The sequence below is a fragment of the Myiozetetes cayanensis genome, unplaced genomic scaffold (assembly GCF_022539395.1).
Source record: "Myiozetetes cayanensis isolate MyiCay16 unplaced genomic scaffold, myiCay2020 scf6-25, whole genome shotgun sequence".
NCBI lineage: Eukaryota > Metazoa > Chordata > Aves > Passeriformes > Tyrannidae > Myiozetetes > Myiozetetes cayanensis.
Genome location: NW_026087853.1, coordinates 30,674,354 through 30,691,406, shown reverse-complemented (window position 1 = coordinate 30,691,406; position 17,053 = coordinate 30,674,354). Strand labels below are relative to the sequence as shown.

General features: G+C 35.6%; 2 protein-coding genes across 4 annotated transcripts in view; one reads left to right on the top strand and one right to left on the bottom strand.

Annotated features, from left to right (window-relative positions):
* The window catches only part of AVEN (apoptosis and caspase activation inhibitor), a 91,722-nt gene that overhangs the window by 7,070 nt on the left and 67,599 nt on the right, over positions 1-17,053 (top strand). Inside the window, exon 2 of the mRNA XM_050336561.1 lies at positions 9,693-9,873. Within this exon, the coding sequence (XP_050192518.1) occupies positions 9,693-9,873 (181 nt within the window). The remainder of the gene's footprint in view (positions 1-9,692; positions 9,874-17,053) is intronic.
* Positions 1-17,053, bottom strand: part of CHRM5 (cholinergic receptor muscarinic 5) — a 61,887-nt gene that overhangs the window by 22,579 nt on the left and 22,255 nt on the right. The gene's annotated exons all lie outside the window — the stretch shown is intronic.

Here is a 17,053-nt window from a genome sequence, read left to right as displayed (position 1 = left end):
TGGCAGTTGAGGTATACTATTTCAAGGAATACTGTTCTGTTTGGTGTCTTTCAGAATTTTTTCTTCTTTAATGCTGTGCCAATTGAAAATAGAACAGTGTGGGTGAATATCACTAAACTATTTTCATGTTTTGAAATCCATAGAAAAATAATGTCTTAATCTTGTGTGCTTTCTTTTTTACCAAATAGATACATTTAAAAAACCCTAAACTTTTAACTCGTCACTATATATTATCAAGTATTTTTGAATCTTAAGGTAAGGAATAGTTATGTTGTTATTGAAATGTAAGTTTTGGAGGACTCCTTTCATTTGTGATATAGCACAGCAGAAATCTTTTGAGACGTTTCAGGAGGCTTGTTTGTTTATTTTTTCTGTTTCACTGTGCAAAAAATTGGATCTGTTGAAAAACTTTGTCACATATTTCTCCTTGCTTCTCCTGAAGCTTCTTCAACATATTGGTTTTGATCCTTGTTAGAGTCACTGGATTTGTGTTGGCTTTGTTCTAAAGCTGTGTGCATGTAGGGGTTATTAAATAAACATTAGACTTGTCAATATAGCTAGTCTTCTCTAAACTTTGCTCTTTAGAGCAGCCTTTATTCCAAGTTTAAGAAATAACCTTTGTGAGTTAGGATCAAGACTCAATTTTGTCTTTATTCTGCAGGTGGCTGCTTTGAGTGAGCTTTTTACATAATTAGTCATGCTTTTACTTCATCGTTAATATGGTTGCAGAAGTACAAAGCTTTTCAGTACGTCTCAGTTTATAACAGATACATTTATTGAGAGAGGCTGTCTTACTCACTGACTCATGAAGACCAGTAAAATAGCAATATCCTTTAAAAAGTCTCTTATTTAACTGTTGAGGTGAATATTTACCCTCAATATACTTTGATTCCTTGATGTTACAGAATTCCTCATGTGTGTTCTTTACAAGTTATTGTTAAAGCTGATAATACGACTGCCTTTGCAATTTTAGAAGTGCTAGAATAAAACAGCAAAATGAAATGCTAAGAATTAGGTATACTGTTGGAGGTTTTCAAGCCCTGAGTGGAAAAAGCTCCAACTTGCCCAGTCTGATTTAAGTTTTGACCTTCTTTTGGGTAGGTGATTGGACAAGGTAACCTTTTGCAATCCCTTTGAGCTTGGATTAGTCTGTAACACTTCGCCATTAACACATAAGAATTGAATCAGTTTCAGGATACAGTCAGTCTAATGCAGCCTAGGGCACTTCTGCTTAGGAACAGCAGATTTGGTAAGAACAAATAACTTTCTCTAGAAGGTTTCCTTAACTGATCTAGGATACTAAGTGTAATACAGCATTCACATATGTGGAGCCATATGTGTGCCATATATAAAACTTATAACTTTTGCCAAATGCAGCCTATACATAGGAACAATTGGCAGTCTTACTGAAAATGCTATAACCTTTGTGACAATATACTTTGTAAGGTTTTATTGAAACCTGTTATTTCTGTCAAGACAGAGGCTCCTATTTTGTTTGCACTCATATTTTTGACTGATGTTTGTAAGAAAAACAATCGGCTTTTTAAAGTTACTGTCAATTTGAAGGTAATAAAACTGCCAGGTTTTGTGCAGGTCCACGTGACAATTTTGTATAAATTGCTTGAGTTTCATAGCTACCAGTAACTTTCATATAATGATTTCCAGTGAATTAAAGAAAAAGATATGGTTGATTTTCTGTTGGTGGAAATGCATTAGCTTGGCAAGTTTAGAAAATCAGAAGTCTCTTTATCTATAGACAGCAGCTGGACAAACTTCCTACAGACTCTTTGTTCACAGCGTGGCTCAGCCTTGGTGAAGGAAGGCAAGGCATTACTTCTACAGTTAATGCAACCTGTTGATTTTCTACTGAGTTTTGCAATTAGTACAGAATGAGTGCTGAATTTGTAGTGATACTATTATCACAACATACCCCCTCAAATATCCCTCTGTTTGGAGTTCTAATCTAAATGAGTGAAGGAAATTTTAGCTAGTAGTTCTGTAGTTTGGGAAATTCTGTATCTAATGAGCAACATCTTGAAATACGCAGTTTTCAAAATAAATACTTACTTGGCAGGCTTAACCAAGCCCTCTTGGTAATGTACATCACATGGTTATTAAGTTTAATTTTTCCATGAGTCAGAAGTTTTCAAACTGGGTCTCTAAAATTTGCGATACAAAACTTGAGCAGTGTGTATTAGATTTTGCCCCTTTGCACTCATTTGAAGGACCGTGCGGCTAATCGTGTACTAGCAGGCCACGGAGGTATTTCTGAGAGGGCAGTGAAAAGTGAGCATCAGGATTTATGGATACATTTCTAGGTCTTTGAAAAGGGAGATAGTCTGCTGTTTAAATCAGTAGTTGCAAACAAAATGACCAAGCTGTTTGCCTGTGGGGCTTTATTTTTTTTTCTCCTGTCTCAGTGAATCTAAGGAAGAAATTTAGCTCCTAGTAGAAGCTCTTGTTCCAATTCAGTGAGGTGTAAGATTTGTACAGAATATGGCTATAGCTTGTGGAAATATTAATAATGGTTTGTGAGAAAGATGAAGTACAACTTTTAGTCCTGGTGCTTGATTCATGTTCTAACTTTAAAGAGTACAAAGTATATTTTAAGAGGTGGCGGTTTTGTTCCAGTTAAACAGTGATGAGAAAACAGTCTTTTTCATTTAAAGTTTTAATCCATTTCAATTATTTGTGTCTTCTAGATAGAATAAGCAAGAACTTTGAAGCAAAATAATTTGGTGGACAAGATTGTTATATTTACTTTTTCACTATCGTTATGATCAGACATGTGAATATGATGTCTGTTGAAAACCAAGCACTACAGATAAGCTAACAGATCAGTTTTTGGCAGCTGTTCCTGAGTGTTATTACAAAATATTCTTTTCTGTCTCTGAAAGAAGTACATCTTATGATATCACTGCATTAGGAAAATCTTATTTTTCAGGGAAATTTATGAAACTTATCTTTTGTTTACTTTTCTAAAATCTGTATTAAGAATACTAAATAAGAATAGTCTGTGAGATTGTATTCTACTCTTATTTCATATTGCCCTTTTTATATTGCTAACTTGCTCATTTTTCTCAGTACAGAAATTTATCATTAATATTCCTAGGTAGATAGAACAATATGTTGGCATGCTTCATGGGATTTTCTCAGATAGCAGAACTGTATACAATATACTGACAGACATGTTTACCTTGTTAATTCACTTTGCTATTATTTTATTATTTTTGTTTTTGAAAGAAGATTCCTCCTTCTTCATATCATTGTGAATTACGTTTCAAAATCTGTCATTGAATTCCAGCTGTCTCTCTAGTAAACTTCATGGAGTTCTGTATTATTTCTTGTGGGTAAGGACATTTTGATTCTAAACACCTACAAACTCGCATCAGTATTGTTAAAACTGCACTAATATTTTGTCTTTTGTAAAATAATACCACTAATTTAAAAATGCAGTTCTGCTTTCATTTGCCATAGTTCTAAATATATTCCATTTTTCTTTATATACAGTTTTTCTTTACTGTACATTTCATGTTTTAGAGATTCCAGTAAATTTCTACCACAATAAACCAGTTGATGTATTCCTTTGTCAAGTAATTACTTACAAGAAGAGAAGAGGGACAGATGTCTAGGGGTTGTAATTAGGTAAATGTGTAAAATAGGAACAACTGTTTTAAAGGTTATTATACTATATATAACTGTTGTAAGGTACAAGCCTATCAATCATGGTGATATATAAATTAAGCTGTCAGGAGATTCTCCTGTACCTTTCTGGATTTAAGTGTAAATAAAGTGCATTTAATGAGCACTTTTGCTAAAAAAGGAAATATTTTTGAGATTGTGTTTTATTTAGAATGTGCTAAGATAATTCCTGGTGTAGTGCCATTGCTCCTGTTTGGTTATACCACCAATAACTTTGAACCATTAATTTAAAAGCAAGTATGTCTTTCCAAGAGCAATTTAAGTCATTAAAGTGTAATTAAAGTAAGTCTTTCACATTTTCACTTTTGTCTGCCTAGAGGAAGTTGATATCAGTAGTCCATACCAGCCAAACTGCCTTACTTACTGACAGGCATACAAGCCTCTATAATACAGAGTTTTGTTGTGTGAAACAATTGAAAATGTAGAGATCGTGAACTGCTTTGTTTTTTAATTATATGTGGTTTTTTGACCCTGTGACTTACAAGTTCCATCCGTAAAAATTTGACCTTAACAACTGCTGCTGAAGTTGGGATGAGGAGAGGAGAAATCGTTTCTACACAGACACCTTACTATTTCAAATATAAATGACAAAAAGATATGTGCCACTCATTATATCAGCAGATAGTCTATTCAACCCACAGGATATTTTTGTTTTGTCTTGCTAGTCTTTTCCCCTGATGAGAAGAGAAATTGGGATAGATACAGATAAGCAGAAATGTCCTTGCACTTGACCACAACTGTACAGCAGTTTCTAGGAAGGGAAGAGGAAATCAAGATAGAAACTTGCTCAAGGAATTGGTATGTGCTGTTGCTTGTTGTGAGAACAGCAAATGTAGGGAGTAGATAGCAGTTATCACTGTCTGTGAATGTGCACTGTCCACATGTGGCAGTGGTGGCTATTTATTGTGGACTCTGGGTGGGTGTATAAGATGTCTGGGGTATTGTAGGTAAGTGTCCCTAGTAAAGAATGGAAAAGATTAAGGAAATATGAATGTGTTCGAGGTGTAATATTCAGAAGAGTAATACAGAGGTTAAGTAACAAAGGAATAAAGTAGCATTTGATCAATATAATTCTGAAGAGTTTCTAAAGATAATTTGGGAAGACAGTGTAGGAGAGAAATAGCTATGCTCTTTCTAACAGATTAACAAAAAAAGCTCAAACTATATTTTCATACATACTGTAAAGTGACGTTTTTTGGCAAGAGAATTGAGAGAAATACTACAAAATAAATAAGAACAGAAATCTAATAAATGCATGACACCTACATAATGGGGAAGTGCAGTTGGCCCAAGGTGAGGTAAGCTGAACATAGGATGTTGATGTTACTGTAGGATATTCTAAGTACTGAAGCATTCTAAATTTTTCTTACAGAGTTATCAGAATTGAACAGGAAAAGGGCTATAAACTTTAGCTCCTGTGGCTTCCTAAGGGTAATAAATACAGTTTTAGAAAGTCTTAATGGAAACTCTAACTTTTAATGCACTTTCTGGTTTTTTTTTAAAGGGCTTTGAGCTCAGCAATTCTTGTTGAATGCTTGGACATGTATGCTTAACATGCTGCGAGTGATTGCACTTACAGTGAAGAGCAGTTGAGTAATTGAAGGGGGATGTAAGAGGTCACTATTGCACTTTCTCCACTGGGTGCTTTAGCCTTGGTTTGATCCAAACCACTCTGGGTTCCAGGAAAGTGCAGAAAGATGACCCCAGGGGAAATTACCTGTTCAGAACAATGTTTACTTCATTTTAACACCTTCAGTCCTGAACTGTGTGCATCAACATGTTCTCATATGTAAGAAAAGTTGAATAAAACCCCATATTTTCCTGTATTTTCTCAATAGTATACTGTCCATAAAGATGTATGTAAAAATAGTGTACTAACGTATCCTTTTGCTGTGGTAGATTGTAGATTGGGGTCATTTGTGCTATTCACTTAGCTTTTCTTTAGAAGAAAAGTGGAGTCATAGGCTCTGGTAAAGGATAAAAATTCATTGTTTGGCAGAAGACCCTAAATCCTACAAGGGAGCTTGGCTCTTTCGCTGTTGTTTGAGCACCGTAGTGTTAAGGCAAAATACTGTGTATACTTTTTTTTTCTGATATGCAAAATAGTCTGAAGGTTTCCGGGTTTCATTCAACTGGGCTTTTGCATGCTTTCCCCACTTTCAAAATTTCAATGCAATGTGCAAATGATAATGCATGTAATCCTACCTGAAACAGGCACAGCAGGTGGATATTTGCTCCTTCTGTGATATGATGCGTTATAGCACTGAGCAATAATGTGTAGATATAGTTCGATACTGTTTAAAGGCTTAAGTTTTTCTCCTTACGTAAGTAATACTGTTTTAAAGGTTATATTTGAGTTGGTTTCTGGAATTTGTTTCAGCTTGCATCATCTGTTATTTGAGGGTGTGGCAGGAGGGAAGTTATTTCATTAGGCATAGGACAAATGTTTGCTCTATACTGATTAAGACTCATTTTCTGTAAGATGAGATGACAATGGTAGCAGTATATAGTGTAGCTGAGTAGGCAGCTAAGAGGAAGGTAATTAAAGTATATGTTTATTTCTGAGGTTGTTACTTTAGATGGTAGCTGTTCCTTGAGATGGTAGAAGCAAATTATTTTCTGAAGTTTCATTGATCAGAGTTTTTGAGCATATTTGATAATTTTAAGGGTTAATACACATCTTTAAGTTGACTGAATGTTGAATATTCAAAAGTGATTATTTGCAGTTTTATCTTGTTTTCCATTAAGTATTTACTGGAAATGAAGCAGGTTTGTATTTGAAGTTTATTCATTTCAACAATAAGCCTCAGGACAGTACATGGGGAACCAGGCTGGATAACTGCTATTAATGTTCCTGAGAATTTGTAGTTTATTTCTTGAAGTTAACTATTTTACTTCTAAGAAATGAAATTTCCTTCAGGTGCACTGTATAGCATAGCTAGTAACAATGTGAAAAAGAATTTAGTCCAATGTAAGAGTAAACATTTGAATTCATACTAGTTTACTTGAAGCTTGTTAAAATAAGAATGTGGTACTCCTGTTTTGTTTATATTGACAGCTGAAAGGGCTGAATTCTGCAAACAAGTCTATAATAAGTAATTATATGTAGTGTCATAGTTGCCTAAGGTGATTCTGATCTTTTCTTAAAAACAAAGTAAAAAACTGATCTATCTGTGTAGCATTATTCTTGCTTTGACTTGTGAATCATATCAGCTCCAAGTTATTTTGGGCACTGAGTTTCACTAGGTTTGCGGGATTATAGCAAATCATTCAATTAATAGAGAAGAACAGAAAAGAAATAAGTTTATTTTTATCTGGATGTAAGTGGATCTGGCCTTAATAGTTCTGCATCAGTTTCCAGTAATATAGTTGCAACTTCATCCCCTTGCCCACACAACCAACTGTTTATCCACAGCATCCATTTTAATGTATTTATCAGATGAATAGAAAGAGAAGAGAATTTACCTAAAAATTGCACAGAACCAATGAGAATGAACAGAATATTTTTCTTCTTGTCAGCTGTTTGACAGCTGGGAGTGTGTTTGTGTAATTATGACAGCTTTTAATCTCTTCAATGGTTTTATCATTCCTTCCTGCTGTTCTTAACCAAATCTCTCAAACAATGCTGCTTGCTTACGAAGTTTGGTGGATTATGATTTTGCTACTTTTATGATATGTTGGGCAGTCATATTTAAGACATCAAACATGGGAGAATCCAGACTCTCACAATCACCGAACTGTGAAATCATTTAGGTTGGAAAGACTCTTGAGATCAAGTCCAACTATTAACCGAACACTGCCAAGACCACCACTAAACCATGTCCCTAGGCCCTGCATCTATACCTCTTTTAAATACCTCCAGGGATTGTTGAATCATAAAATGACTTGAGTTGGAAGGGACAGTTAAGAACATGAAGTTCCAACCCTCCATCATGGGAAGGGATACCACCCACTAGACCAGCTTGTTTAAAACCCTTTCCAACCTGGCCTTGAACACTTCCAGGGATGGGGCAACCACAGCTTCTCTGGACAACCACTTACAGTGCCTCACTACCCTCTGGGTAAAGAATTTCTTACTAACATCTAATATAAACCTACCCTTCTTCAGTTTAAAACTTGTCCTATCACTATCTGCCCATGTAAAAAACCAGCCTCCCTCTTTTCTAAAAGCCCCCTTCAGGTATTGGAAGGCTGAAATAAGGTCTCCCTGGAGCCTTCTCTTCTCCAGGCTTAACAACCCCAGCTCTCTCAGCGTTTCCTCATAGGAGAGGTGCTGCAGCCCTCTGATCATCAGGTGGCCCTCCTCTGGACCAGCTCCAACAGGTACATGTCATTCTTATGCTGAGGACTCCAGAGCTTCTTTGCAATGGATTTCTGAAATCAGTTTAAAACACGTTGCATTGCTCTGCGTCCTTTCTATGAAAGTAACTTGTTCATTCTAAAGCAAGTTAGAAAAGTGATAGTGATTTGTTCCTGATAGTGGCCTTGTGCAGTTGTTTTCACCAGGTTGTCCAGTGTTGTACCATATGGACATTCACAGTGCTTGCTTAAAAAACACAAACTCTAATGCAGTTTTAGAAACACAGTAACTACTAGAGATTTGGTAATGCTTCTGGACAAGATGTTGTAACTTTAAACTTATGGGGCCTTGTTTAAACATAAATAGTTTCCTTTCACATTTATTTCAGGATTGCATTTGGTTTAAACTATGGAAGCCAAAGTCCTCCTTAAAGCCAGTATCTCATGGGGAGCTGTAAGGTTGTTTTGGCTTATGGGAATATAGTGATTTACTGAAAGGTTTCTTGCTTTGAAATTAGTTTACACTGAATGGAGATGGCTTTAAGCTTTACAGTAGTATATATTAACATGGATTTTTGCTGTTCTTGACATGAAGAATGTACTTATTGTTGGGACAGCAAAATTTAATCCTATGGCATCAATAGACTGTAGTTTGAATGGAGAGATGGAGTAAAGGAGAGAAGAGAGAGCGGAGCTGTCAGCAGGAATGTTTGGGAGCCAATATGATAGGAACTTCTTCTCTCTCAGCACCTTTACTCCAGCTCTTCAGAGCTTTAAGCCTTTGCAGAAAGTATCTTGTACAGAACTTTTCTAGTTGGTCTCAGTTCTCTTCTTGCTTGTTGAGTGCTCATTCCTCCAGGAAGTAAATATTTCTGTTTGTGAACCAACGTTTATTCCAGCTGAACCCCCAGCTCTGGGAGAACTGCATAAGTAGAGGATTCAAGACAAGAGAGTTTTACACAGCTGCTGAGCACTTGTGGCAAATGCCTATTTCACTTGTATCTTAAGTTGACTCTGCAATGAATTCTCTTTTTGACCCTAGAGCTTTTTAAGAGGTTAGGCTAGTAGACTGACTGCTAGCCTATTTAATTTTTTCATGTCTATTTCTGTTAAATGGCTTTCCTGAAGGAAATTAATTTGATTAATTATTCCATACTACTTGATGTAAGACACTATACTTGGTTAATATGGAAATTCTTATGTACATAACCATTTTCAAGATGTTTCTCTGCAGAATTTGTTATCTTTTCCTATTCTACTCTACAATCATCAGCTTTTCAGTTATCATCTATATCACTGCAACACTTGGACAGAGATACTGGGATTAAATTCTTAGTTCTACCCCCTACCCATTACCAGTTTTAGGAAGGAAGCTATGCATCATGGGTTTCCAGAATGGGAGGGAAAGCAGTGGAACTTGCATCAGTGTGACCACTTGACCCCTGTAAGAGCTGGAGCTTCACTAGAGCTGGAACTTCACTACGTGCTTTGAATTACATACACTATTGATGAATTACATACACTTCAGGAAGATAGTAGCACCTGATCTAACATGTTGATGGGGATCCAGGTAAATTTGTCATTCTGGGTTTTACTTCAGTGGTTGGAGTTGTTTGTATGAACAATAGTTTAAATACAGAACGAATTGCTGTTGAATTGCAATGGCTTAGCTGTCCATTTAAATGTCACAGGTAGCGCAGGATGATGATACCGAATCCCGACAGGAAGAAGAGAAGGAAGAAGTGAAATGCTATTCAAGAAGAAAGCTACTTTCTAACTGGAACCGCTATGAGGATACAGAAAAAGAGGGACAGAGTGAACATGGGGAATCACAGAGAGGAACGGACTTCAGCGTTTTGCTTAGCTCGGCAGGTAAGCATTTTTCAGTCTATAGGGTTTTTTTAGTTGTGTGTTTTGAAACATTACTACTTTTCTGGCTGTTGTCCTTGATGATGAAAGAGGACCCTACAATACTACTCTTATCTGTCCATAAGTCTGCCATTTATGTATTTAGGAGTGTTCAAAGTCTTCATAGGAGCAACCTTATTGCATTCAAGCTGCCCTGAACTGTGACAGATGGAGAGTAAAGGAGGGCTGCTGGCTGCATTTATAGCCTTCTTGTGAAAATATGGTTCTGAGTGTGTGCAGCATCCAGTAACATTGAACTTATTCCTGCTGACAATAAATTTCTTGCTGATCTTGGACATTGGGTTGCTTTCCACAAAACAAAAAAGATTGCTGGTATGACTTAACACAGCAAACAGTCAGGTAGCTGCTTGCTCTTGTTTGTTCTGGCAGAGATTTGTAATCAGCGCTGTACAGATGTGTGCATGAATAGCAAGTGTTACTCTCCTTGGAAAGTAAAGATCAGTTGTTTTCCCCTCTTTAAAGGAGATAATAAACAAGGAGGTGGAGGGACCAGCTGTACTAGGTCCAGGGGTTTTTTAGCTATACATGGATACTATAGGCAGTTACACAAAAAACAGTTAACTGAAATTATTTTAGAAACTAAGATGTGTCATTGTGTTGGAATACCATTCAGTAGAAAGCTGCAAACAATTATATTATGTTTGTTTTGTTTTGTTTTTTTAACACCTTGGAAACTCTGAAATTTCCAAATCTAAATAATTGGATTTTTGAGCCACAGCTTGGTGGAGTAAGTTTAAACATTAGCTACAATAAAGAAACAAGGACCAGAGCTTCCTTTCTTTGTTCGAGAATCAATTTCTGAAGTTCTGTTTCAGTGAACATTGTGAAGTTGGGCCTAATCTGTCAGTTTTTAGTCATGGGATCATGAAATGTGTATTGACTTCTTGGAATGGTATGTTGCATGGTAAACTGTGTTGGAGTCAAGATACACAGTATGGACCTCAGAACTGTGTAGGTAACAGAGGAAAGTAGATACTGCAATCAGAACTGCTTAAATCAAGAGACCTACCCTGAGCTGCGCGGTTCAGCTTTTTAAAACAGACTTTAATAACTCTGTAGTTAACCTTCAGAATGTTTTAAAAATGTTCTGAAGACTAGTGCTTTTGAACTGAGGCTGCAACAAAATAGGATTTAGCTCTACTAATTTTTATTTTTGGTGAGTTATACTTCAGTACAGTTATTGCCAACCTATTTATTTTACTCTTTAGATTCTCTGAGTGCCTCAAATTAAAATCTTGTTAGTATTCATATATTCATTCTATGTATTAATTCTAAATCTTTCATTTAGAGAGTGCTTTATTTTATGATATATTGTGACTGTTCTCTTACAGTAAAATAAATTGATAAGAAACAGCAATGAAATAAAGTATTTTCTTTCAGAGGAAGAAAAAAAGTACCTTCTAAACAACGGTGCAGATTTCTTGGAGTCAAAAGGCCATATATGTTGGCAGGGTTGTTTGTATGGTTTCTTTGGCTTATGTGTGAAAACTGAGAATACAGACATCTTTATTTATAGTGATTTGAGAAGAAGCTTGCACCTGTGCTTTATTTGATAATTGCTGCTCTTAGTATATTTCTGTTTAGCATTCTGAAGTTGCAAAATGGATCCAATTAATTGCAATAAGCAGTTAGGGAGTACTGGAGAGGCAATGGAGTTAAACTTCCTTTTTTCAATAATACAGAAGCTTAGAGAAGTCTTAAAGTCTTGTGATTTACTATCAATACACAACAATGTAATTAATGCAGCCAGCTAAGGATTTTTGGCAAAAGCTCAGATTAAAAACCTGTTCTCCTATGTAACATTTAGGTTCCATAATATTGAATACAGGGTTTTAAAGGGAGTGTCATCCTTCAAGATAAAACTTGGATTTATTCCCAGAAAATATCCTGTTAATTGAATGAGATAGCACAGAAAAAAGAGTTTGGCATAATGTAATGAAGACAGAATATTAATTCTACTAGACAAACTTAAATTGAGGAATTTCTGATGTCCAAGGCATTAAAATGCCCTGGTTGTTTAATATCCTGTAAATATTTGTTTAATGTCCTATAAAAGTGTTTCAAGGTGTAATTTTCTAGTCAAAATCAACCTAAAAATGGCAAAATTAGGTGCTCTGTGATATGGGTGTCAAGTTAATAATTAGCAGGATTAGAGCTTTAAATTTAGTGCATGAACATTACTGTTGATTGAATTAAGAAAGGAACAAAGTTATGGCTTCTTACATGGTAATTTTATCAATATTAGTGGAAAGGGGAATATTTTTTCTTAAGAGGAGAAAGAAGATTGCAGATACTTGCAGAGGATGTTAAGTCTTTAGGGTGTTTTGTTTGACGTTTTTTAGTAGCTTCTGAAGACAAACACTTTTTTTAGGTTTTTGCCTATACTTCCAGCTTTTCCCTGCCTCAAGCTAGTCTCTAGTGCAGCACTGATTCTGTCTTTTCAATCAAATATTTAGGCCTGACTAGTGCCAGACCATCTCTTGATTGCATGCTGTCTCTTTGCTGTCAGCCCTTGTCTACCTACTAATTCTTCTCACTCTCCCTTTCTTCTGCTGATTTTTCATCTTGTCTGATTCCTGCTGGTGGGTCTTTTTTCAGTCTTTTGTTGTAAGCCATCTCCTTTCCACATACTTTTATTAAAATCCAACTCAGACTCTGTTAGAGACAGAATATCTGTCCCTCGTTCTATTCAGTCTTGGCGATCCCCAGGTCTGCATAGTTCTGCTTGGCATTGCTCTTTTTGGTTTAATCCACTTCCCCATCTTACATTAATCTTAGTTTCTTTCATTGTATAGTCAATCTCAGTTTATTCTTTCAAGCATCCAATTCTGGTCTCCACTACAAGCTGTTTTTTCCATCTTTGTCCACCCTAAATTCTCCTCAATTACCCAACGATATGAAGTGACAGGCCACTGTTTTCAACTGTGTTAGGGATATCAACATACTTGAGGCTGCAGAAATATGCAAGGTGACACTTTGTGCTAATGCTTGTTAAATGTAGACTTGACGCTGAGATTAACTCAATTTGTTAGAGCCTGGTGCTAATAATGCCAATGCTGTGTGTTCAATCCCTGGATGGACCAACTCATCAAAGAGTTGGACTTGAAGATCCTTTTGGGTCCCTTCCAACTCAGAATATTCCGTGATTCTTTTGCAGTGAAAAACGGACTCTTCACTCATAACTAGAGGTTAGAGGAAACTTAATTCAGTTGCCTTGCACATTCAGATGACATACAGAAGGCCACTGAGGGTGTTTGGTGATTGGTTATTAAGCTCCAGCAGATCTTGCAAAAAATAGGTACAAATTCTGATTTGTAGAAGCTTGTGCCTTGGCTAAGTCAGGTCATATTTTCACAAAAAGAGCACAGTGTACCTCTTTCTTAAAAAAGCATTGTCTGGTCTGACTTCAAGTTACTGATTCAGGGCAGGAAAGTGGTTGCAGTCTCTCAGGTTCTTTCACAGTAGAAATACGTTCCAGCCGTTCCCTGGGGTCCTTTAAAAGGTGGTGCTTAGGGGAGGGAAAAGGAAAAGCTACCTGAAGCAAACAGCAGACATGGAAAATTTCATACTGAGTAGTTCAAAAGGCAGCTGAAAATAGTTTTAAGTAAGAATTTCCAGGTGGCTTTGGTAACAGCTGATGTCACTAACCTGATAAAGCTTTCTTAGGGCTTATTATATTTGTGTGTTAGGTAGGGTGATAGCCTAAGTTTTTAAGTGTGTTTCATTCCTTTTTTTTTAGCATTTTATAATTTATTTATTTTTAATTAACCTTGAATATAGCAAAACAAACTTTTCTGTACTGCTTTTAATGTCTAACTGATGTAGAATACGAGTTCATTGTGGAGCCTTCAGGGAATATGTCTTGAATCGATTTAGTAAAAATGCTGTTGAAGCGTAAAGAACAAGGGAAGTGGAAGTGATAGGATAACCTTACTTTGCTAGCAGAATTCTGCCGTGTTTGAAGAGCCGCCCTCATTTTTGACAGATGAGGGTTAAGTGACCTACAAAAGACTTAACTTGTTTATTAGGTTTTTGTCTCTGAATAGATGCTTTAGGTTTAAAAATATATTTGAAAAATCTCATTATAGAGCTGATCAAAATGTATCCAGGGACTTGATCACTTTTCTTTAAACGTGGTAGGCATTAGCAGTACCACAGCCAAAAATTGCCAGCATACATGCCTCAATAATAATGTGCTGAATTGCAAATACAGTGATTATCAAGATGAAAAAATGTAATTATGGACATGAATTTTTTTCCCATTTGGTTTTGTAGGCCGTGGCTGAATAATTCTGATGCCTTAAAGGGTATGAAAAGTGTCGTTTATACAAAACCAGCATAATGGTTTTGAATACATATATAGAATACATATAATTTCTGTAGGTACCGAGCCCTTAAATACAATAAAAAACATAGAACAAAAATCAAAAGAGCAGTTACTGGAAGATAATAGTAATGAACAATAAGTATAGGAATGAAGTAGCAGTAATATTACCTTCCCTAAAGCCCTGTTGTTTTGTTTTTTAACCTTTTGCTTTTGAGTCTCTGTTTAATTTTGATGTATCTGTTGTAATACGTTGCTGCATTTTTTGTCATTGTCAATACATAACTGAGAATTAAAAGTATACAGAAGATGTTTGGCTGTCTTTGAAAACCTGAACACATAAATTTGTAAATCAAGGCTTGTGTTAGATAGATTTTCCTTCAACTTTTCTATCTTAAGTATATATTGACAAAGATTTGGAAAAAAAAATAGAGTGGAGAGAAAGACAGTTTTCTTATTTCTTTTTTTTAATGGTAATTCTGCTCAAACAAAAAGAATGGCAATAGCAGTGCATGGTTCAGATGCTAAGAAAGAATCCTTTGAGTTTTAAAATTTTAGAGAATAGCTGAAAATCAGTGTTTTTTACAGAAATGCCTAACTTATTGTTACTTTGTATTACTGTATATGTCGGGGTCCGACTTTCCAGTGGTATTTGCTTGCCAACTTCTACTACTTCTTATTTGGTCAGAAATTCAATCTTATGTTCTTGCTGTTCATCAGGTGACATGAGCTCCATGTAGAACATAGCAGTATTGCCTACTTCGTATTACTTATCAACACCTTAAAGGTATTAGTACCAGGTTACTGGTCTTGCAAGATGATTACACTGTTGCACTAAGGGTTGGTAACAGAGAGTGTCCCTAGTTTATGCACGCCTGAAATAATTGTGTATGGGCATGTGCTTTACGTGCATCTTTCCTCATTTTCTGTGTTTTTTACTACTTCATTCCCTAAATGTTCTCTGAGTTTCCATGCTATGCTCTCGTATCTAGCCCCTGCTTCTCCTTCTAGCCCCATTCCAGCACATTAGAACTTTCCTTTTCTTTTTGATGGTCCTGTCATAAATAACATTTCCCATCTGTGGAGGCTTTTAATCCAAGTGGTCTCACTTGTGCTTGCACATGTTTTAGTTGCAACAGTTATGCCCAGGGCAGTCTGCAACTTTGGACTTGTTAATAGACCTGAGAGATACTGCTGGTTTATCAGCAGTAGATACCTGTAGGTATCTGAAATCAACAAAAATTCAGTCTCTTCCCTACTTCCTTTCTTCTCAAACAAACAGAAAAAAACCTTCCACACTAAAGATTTGCAGTAAAATTACAGGACTTGGCATCAGTGGAAGCCGGTTCTCCATCTGCTCAGTGCTTCCTCCTGAACTGTTCCTAACATTACAGAAATTCTTCTTTTTTTTTTTTATTATTTTCCTAATCAGACAAGCCAAGCTGTGTTTTTTTTTCTTTTTTTCTTTTTTTTTTTTTTTTTTTTTTATCTGAACTAGAAATAGGGGATGTCAGATTTTAAGTATTAATTACATTTTCTGGATAAATGTGTTTTCCTGTAATAGGTAATCTGTTCTCATTATATATGCTTTCATATCTGTACCTTTTTCCTCCTAAGTTTTATCTAAAATGTAACCAAAACTGTGATTGAAGTGGAGAACTATAGTGTGACTTCATGATTTGAATGCATGTAAATATAGGATAACGTCTTCATTTAGAACTATGTGGCTATATATGTCAATGATAGTACTGCATAACTAACGGTAAGTAATAAAAGAAAAATCTTAAAGTTTTCAATGTTTCAGAGAAATTTGTATGCTTTACGATATAGAACTGAATAGAGCAAGATTCACAGACTAAAGGGAATAAACTTTCTTCCTATTAAAATCAGTGCAGTAAGCTTTTCCCTATTCTTTAAATTTTTCCCATCTTGAGTGCACTCATTTAGTTGTGAAGTTCCAGATTTCTGAATTTAAAAAGTTTTCTGACCAACATCCTTCTCTAACATCTCATCTTAATCTTTTACTGCTTCTATATAGTGATGTTATTTCTACTGAATTGTGTTGAAGTATGTTTTGGTTATGAAATCACAAATCAGTAAGTTTAAATGTGGAGCAATTTGTCCTTATTCCTGTCTTGCTGTTGTCATGTCCAGTACTTGATATTTGTAGGCTTGAGAGGTAGATAAAAATGTCTACTCACCTGATTCACTGTTTCTCCTGTGTAATAATGTCCTTTGTTTTTGTAGTGCCCCTTAAACTGTTCTGTCTGACTAGGCCTCCTGTTGGTCATCATGATCTCTGCCACATCTCTGACATTCCTGTCACTGAAATCCCTAACCAAAACTGAATTACTCTGAGTCTTGTAGTCAGATGGTACATTTCATAATCCAGTATTAATTTTTAAAATTCAGTATGTTATTGCCACTACATTCCTATTCCCTTACTCCTATTTTAACTACTTTTTATTTATTTTCTGCCATTGTCCCTTTCTTGGAATTTTCGTTTTACTACATGAACTTTGTAATTTTCTTTGTTACTATATGTTACTTTTAATTGATTTGAATTTTTTTCTCTTGAATTAATTATTATGCTTTTGATTCTGAAACACTGTTAAATCACCTGAATTGGACTATAAACATTTTAGAGCAGAGATTTTTTTTTTTTGACTTGGTGAAGTATTGACTCCTTTTCAATTATGACATTATTAGGTATCACTTCTGTGGTAATATTAAAAGGTGTTGATTGATTTGAGGAGCTGTATTTGTTTTAATTGTAATACTTTTGCTCCATTTCTCAGC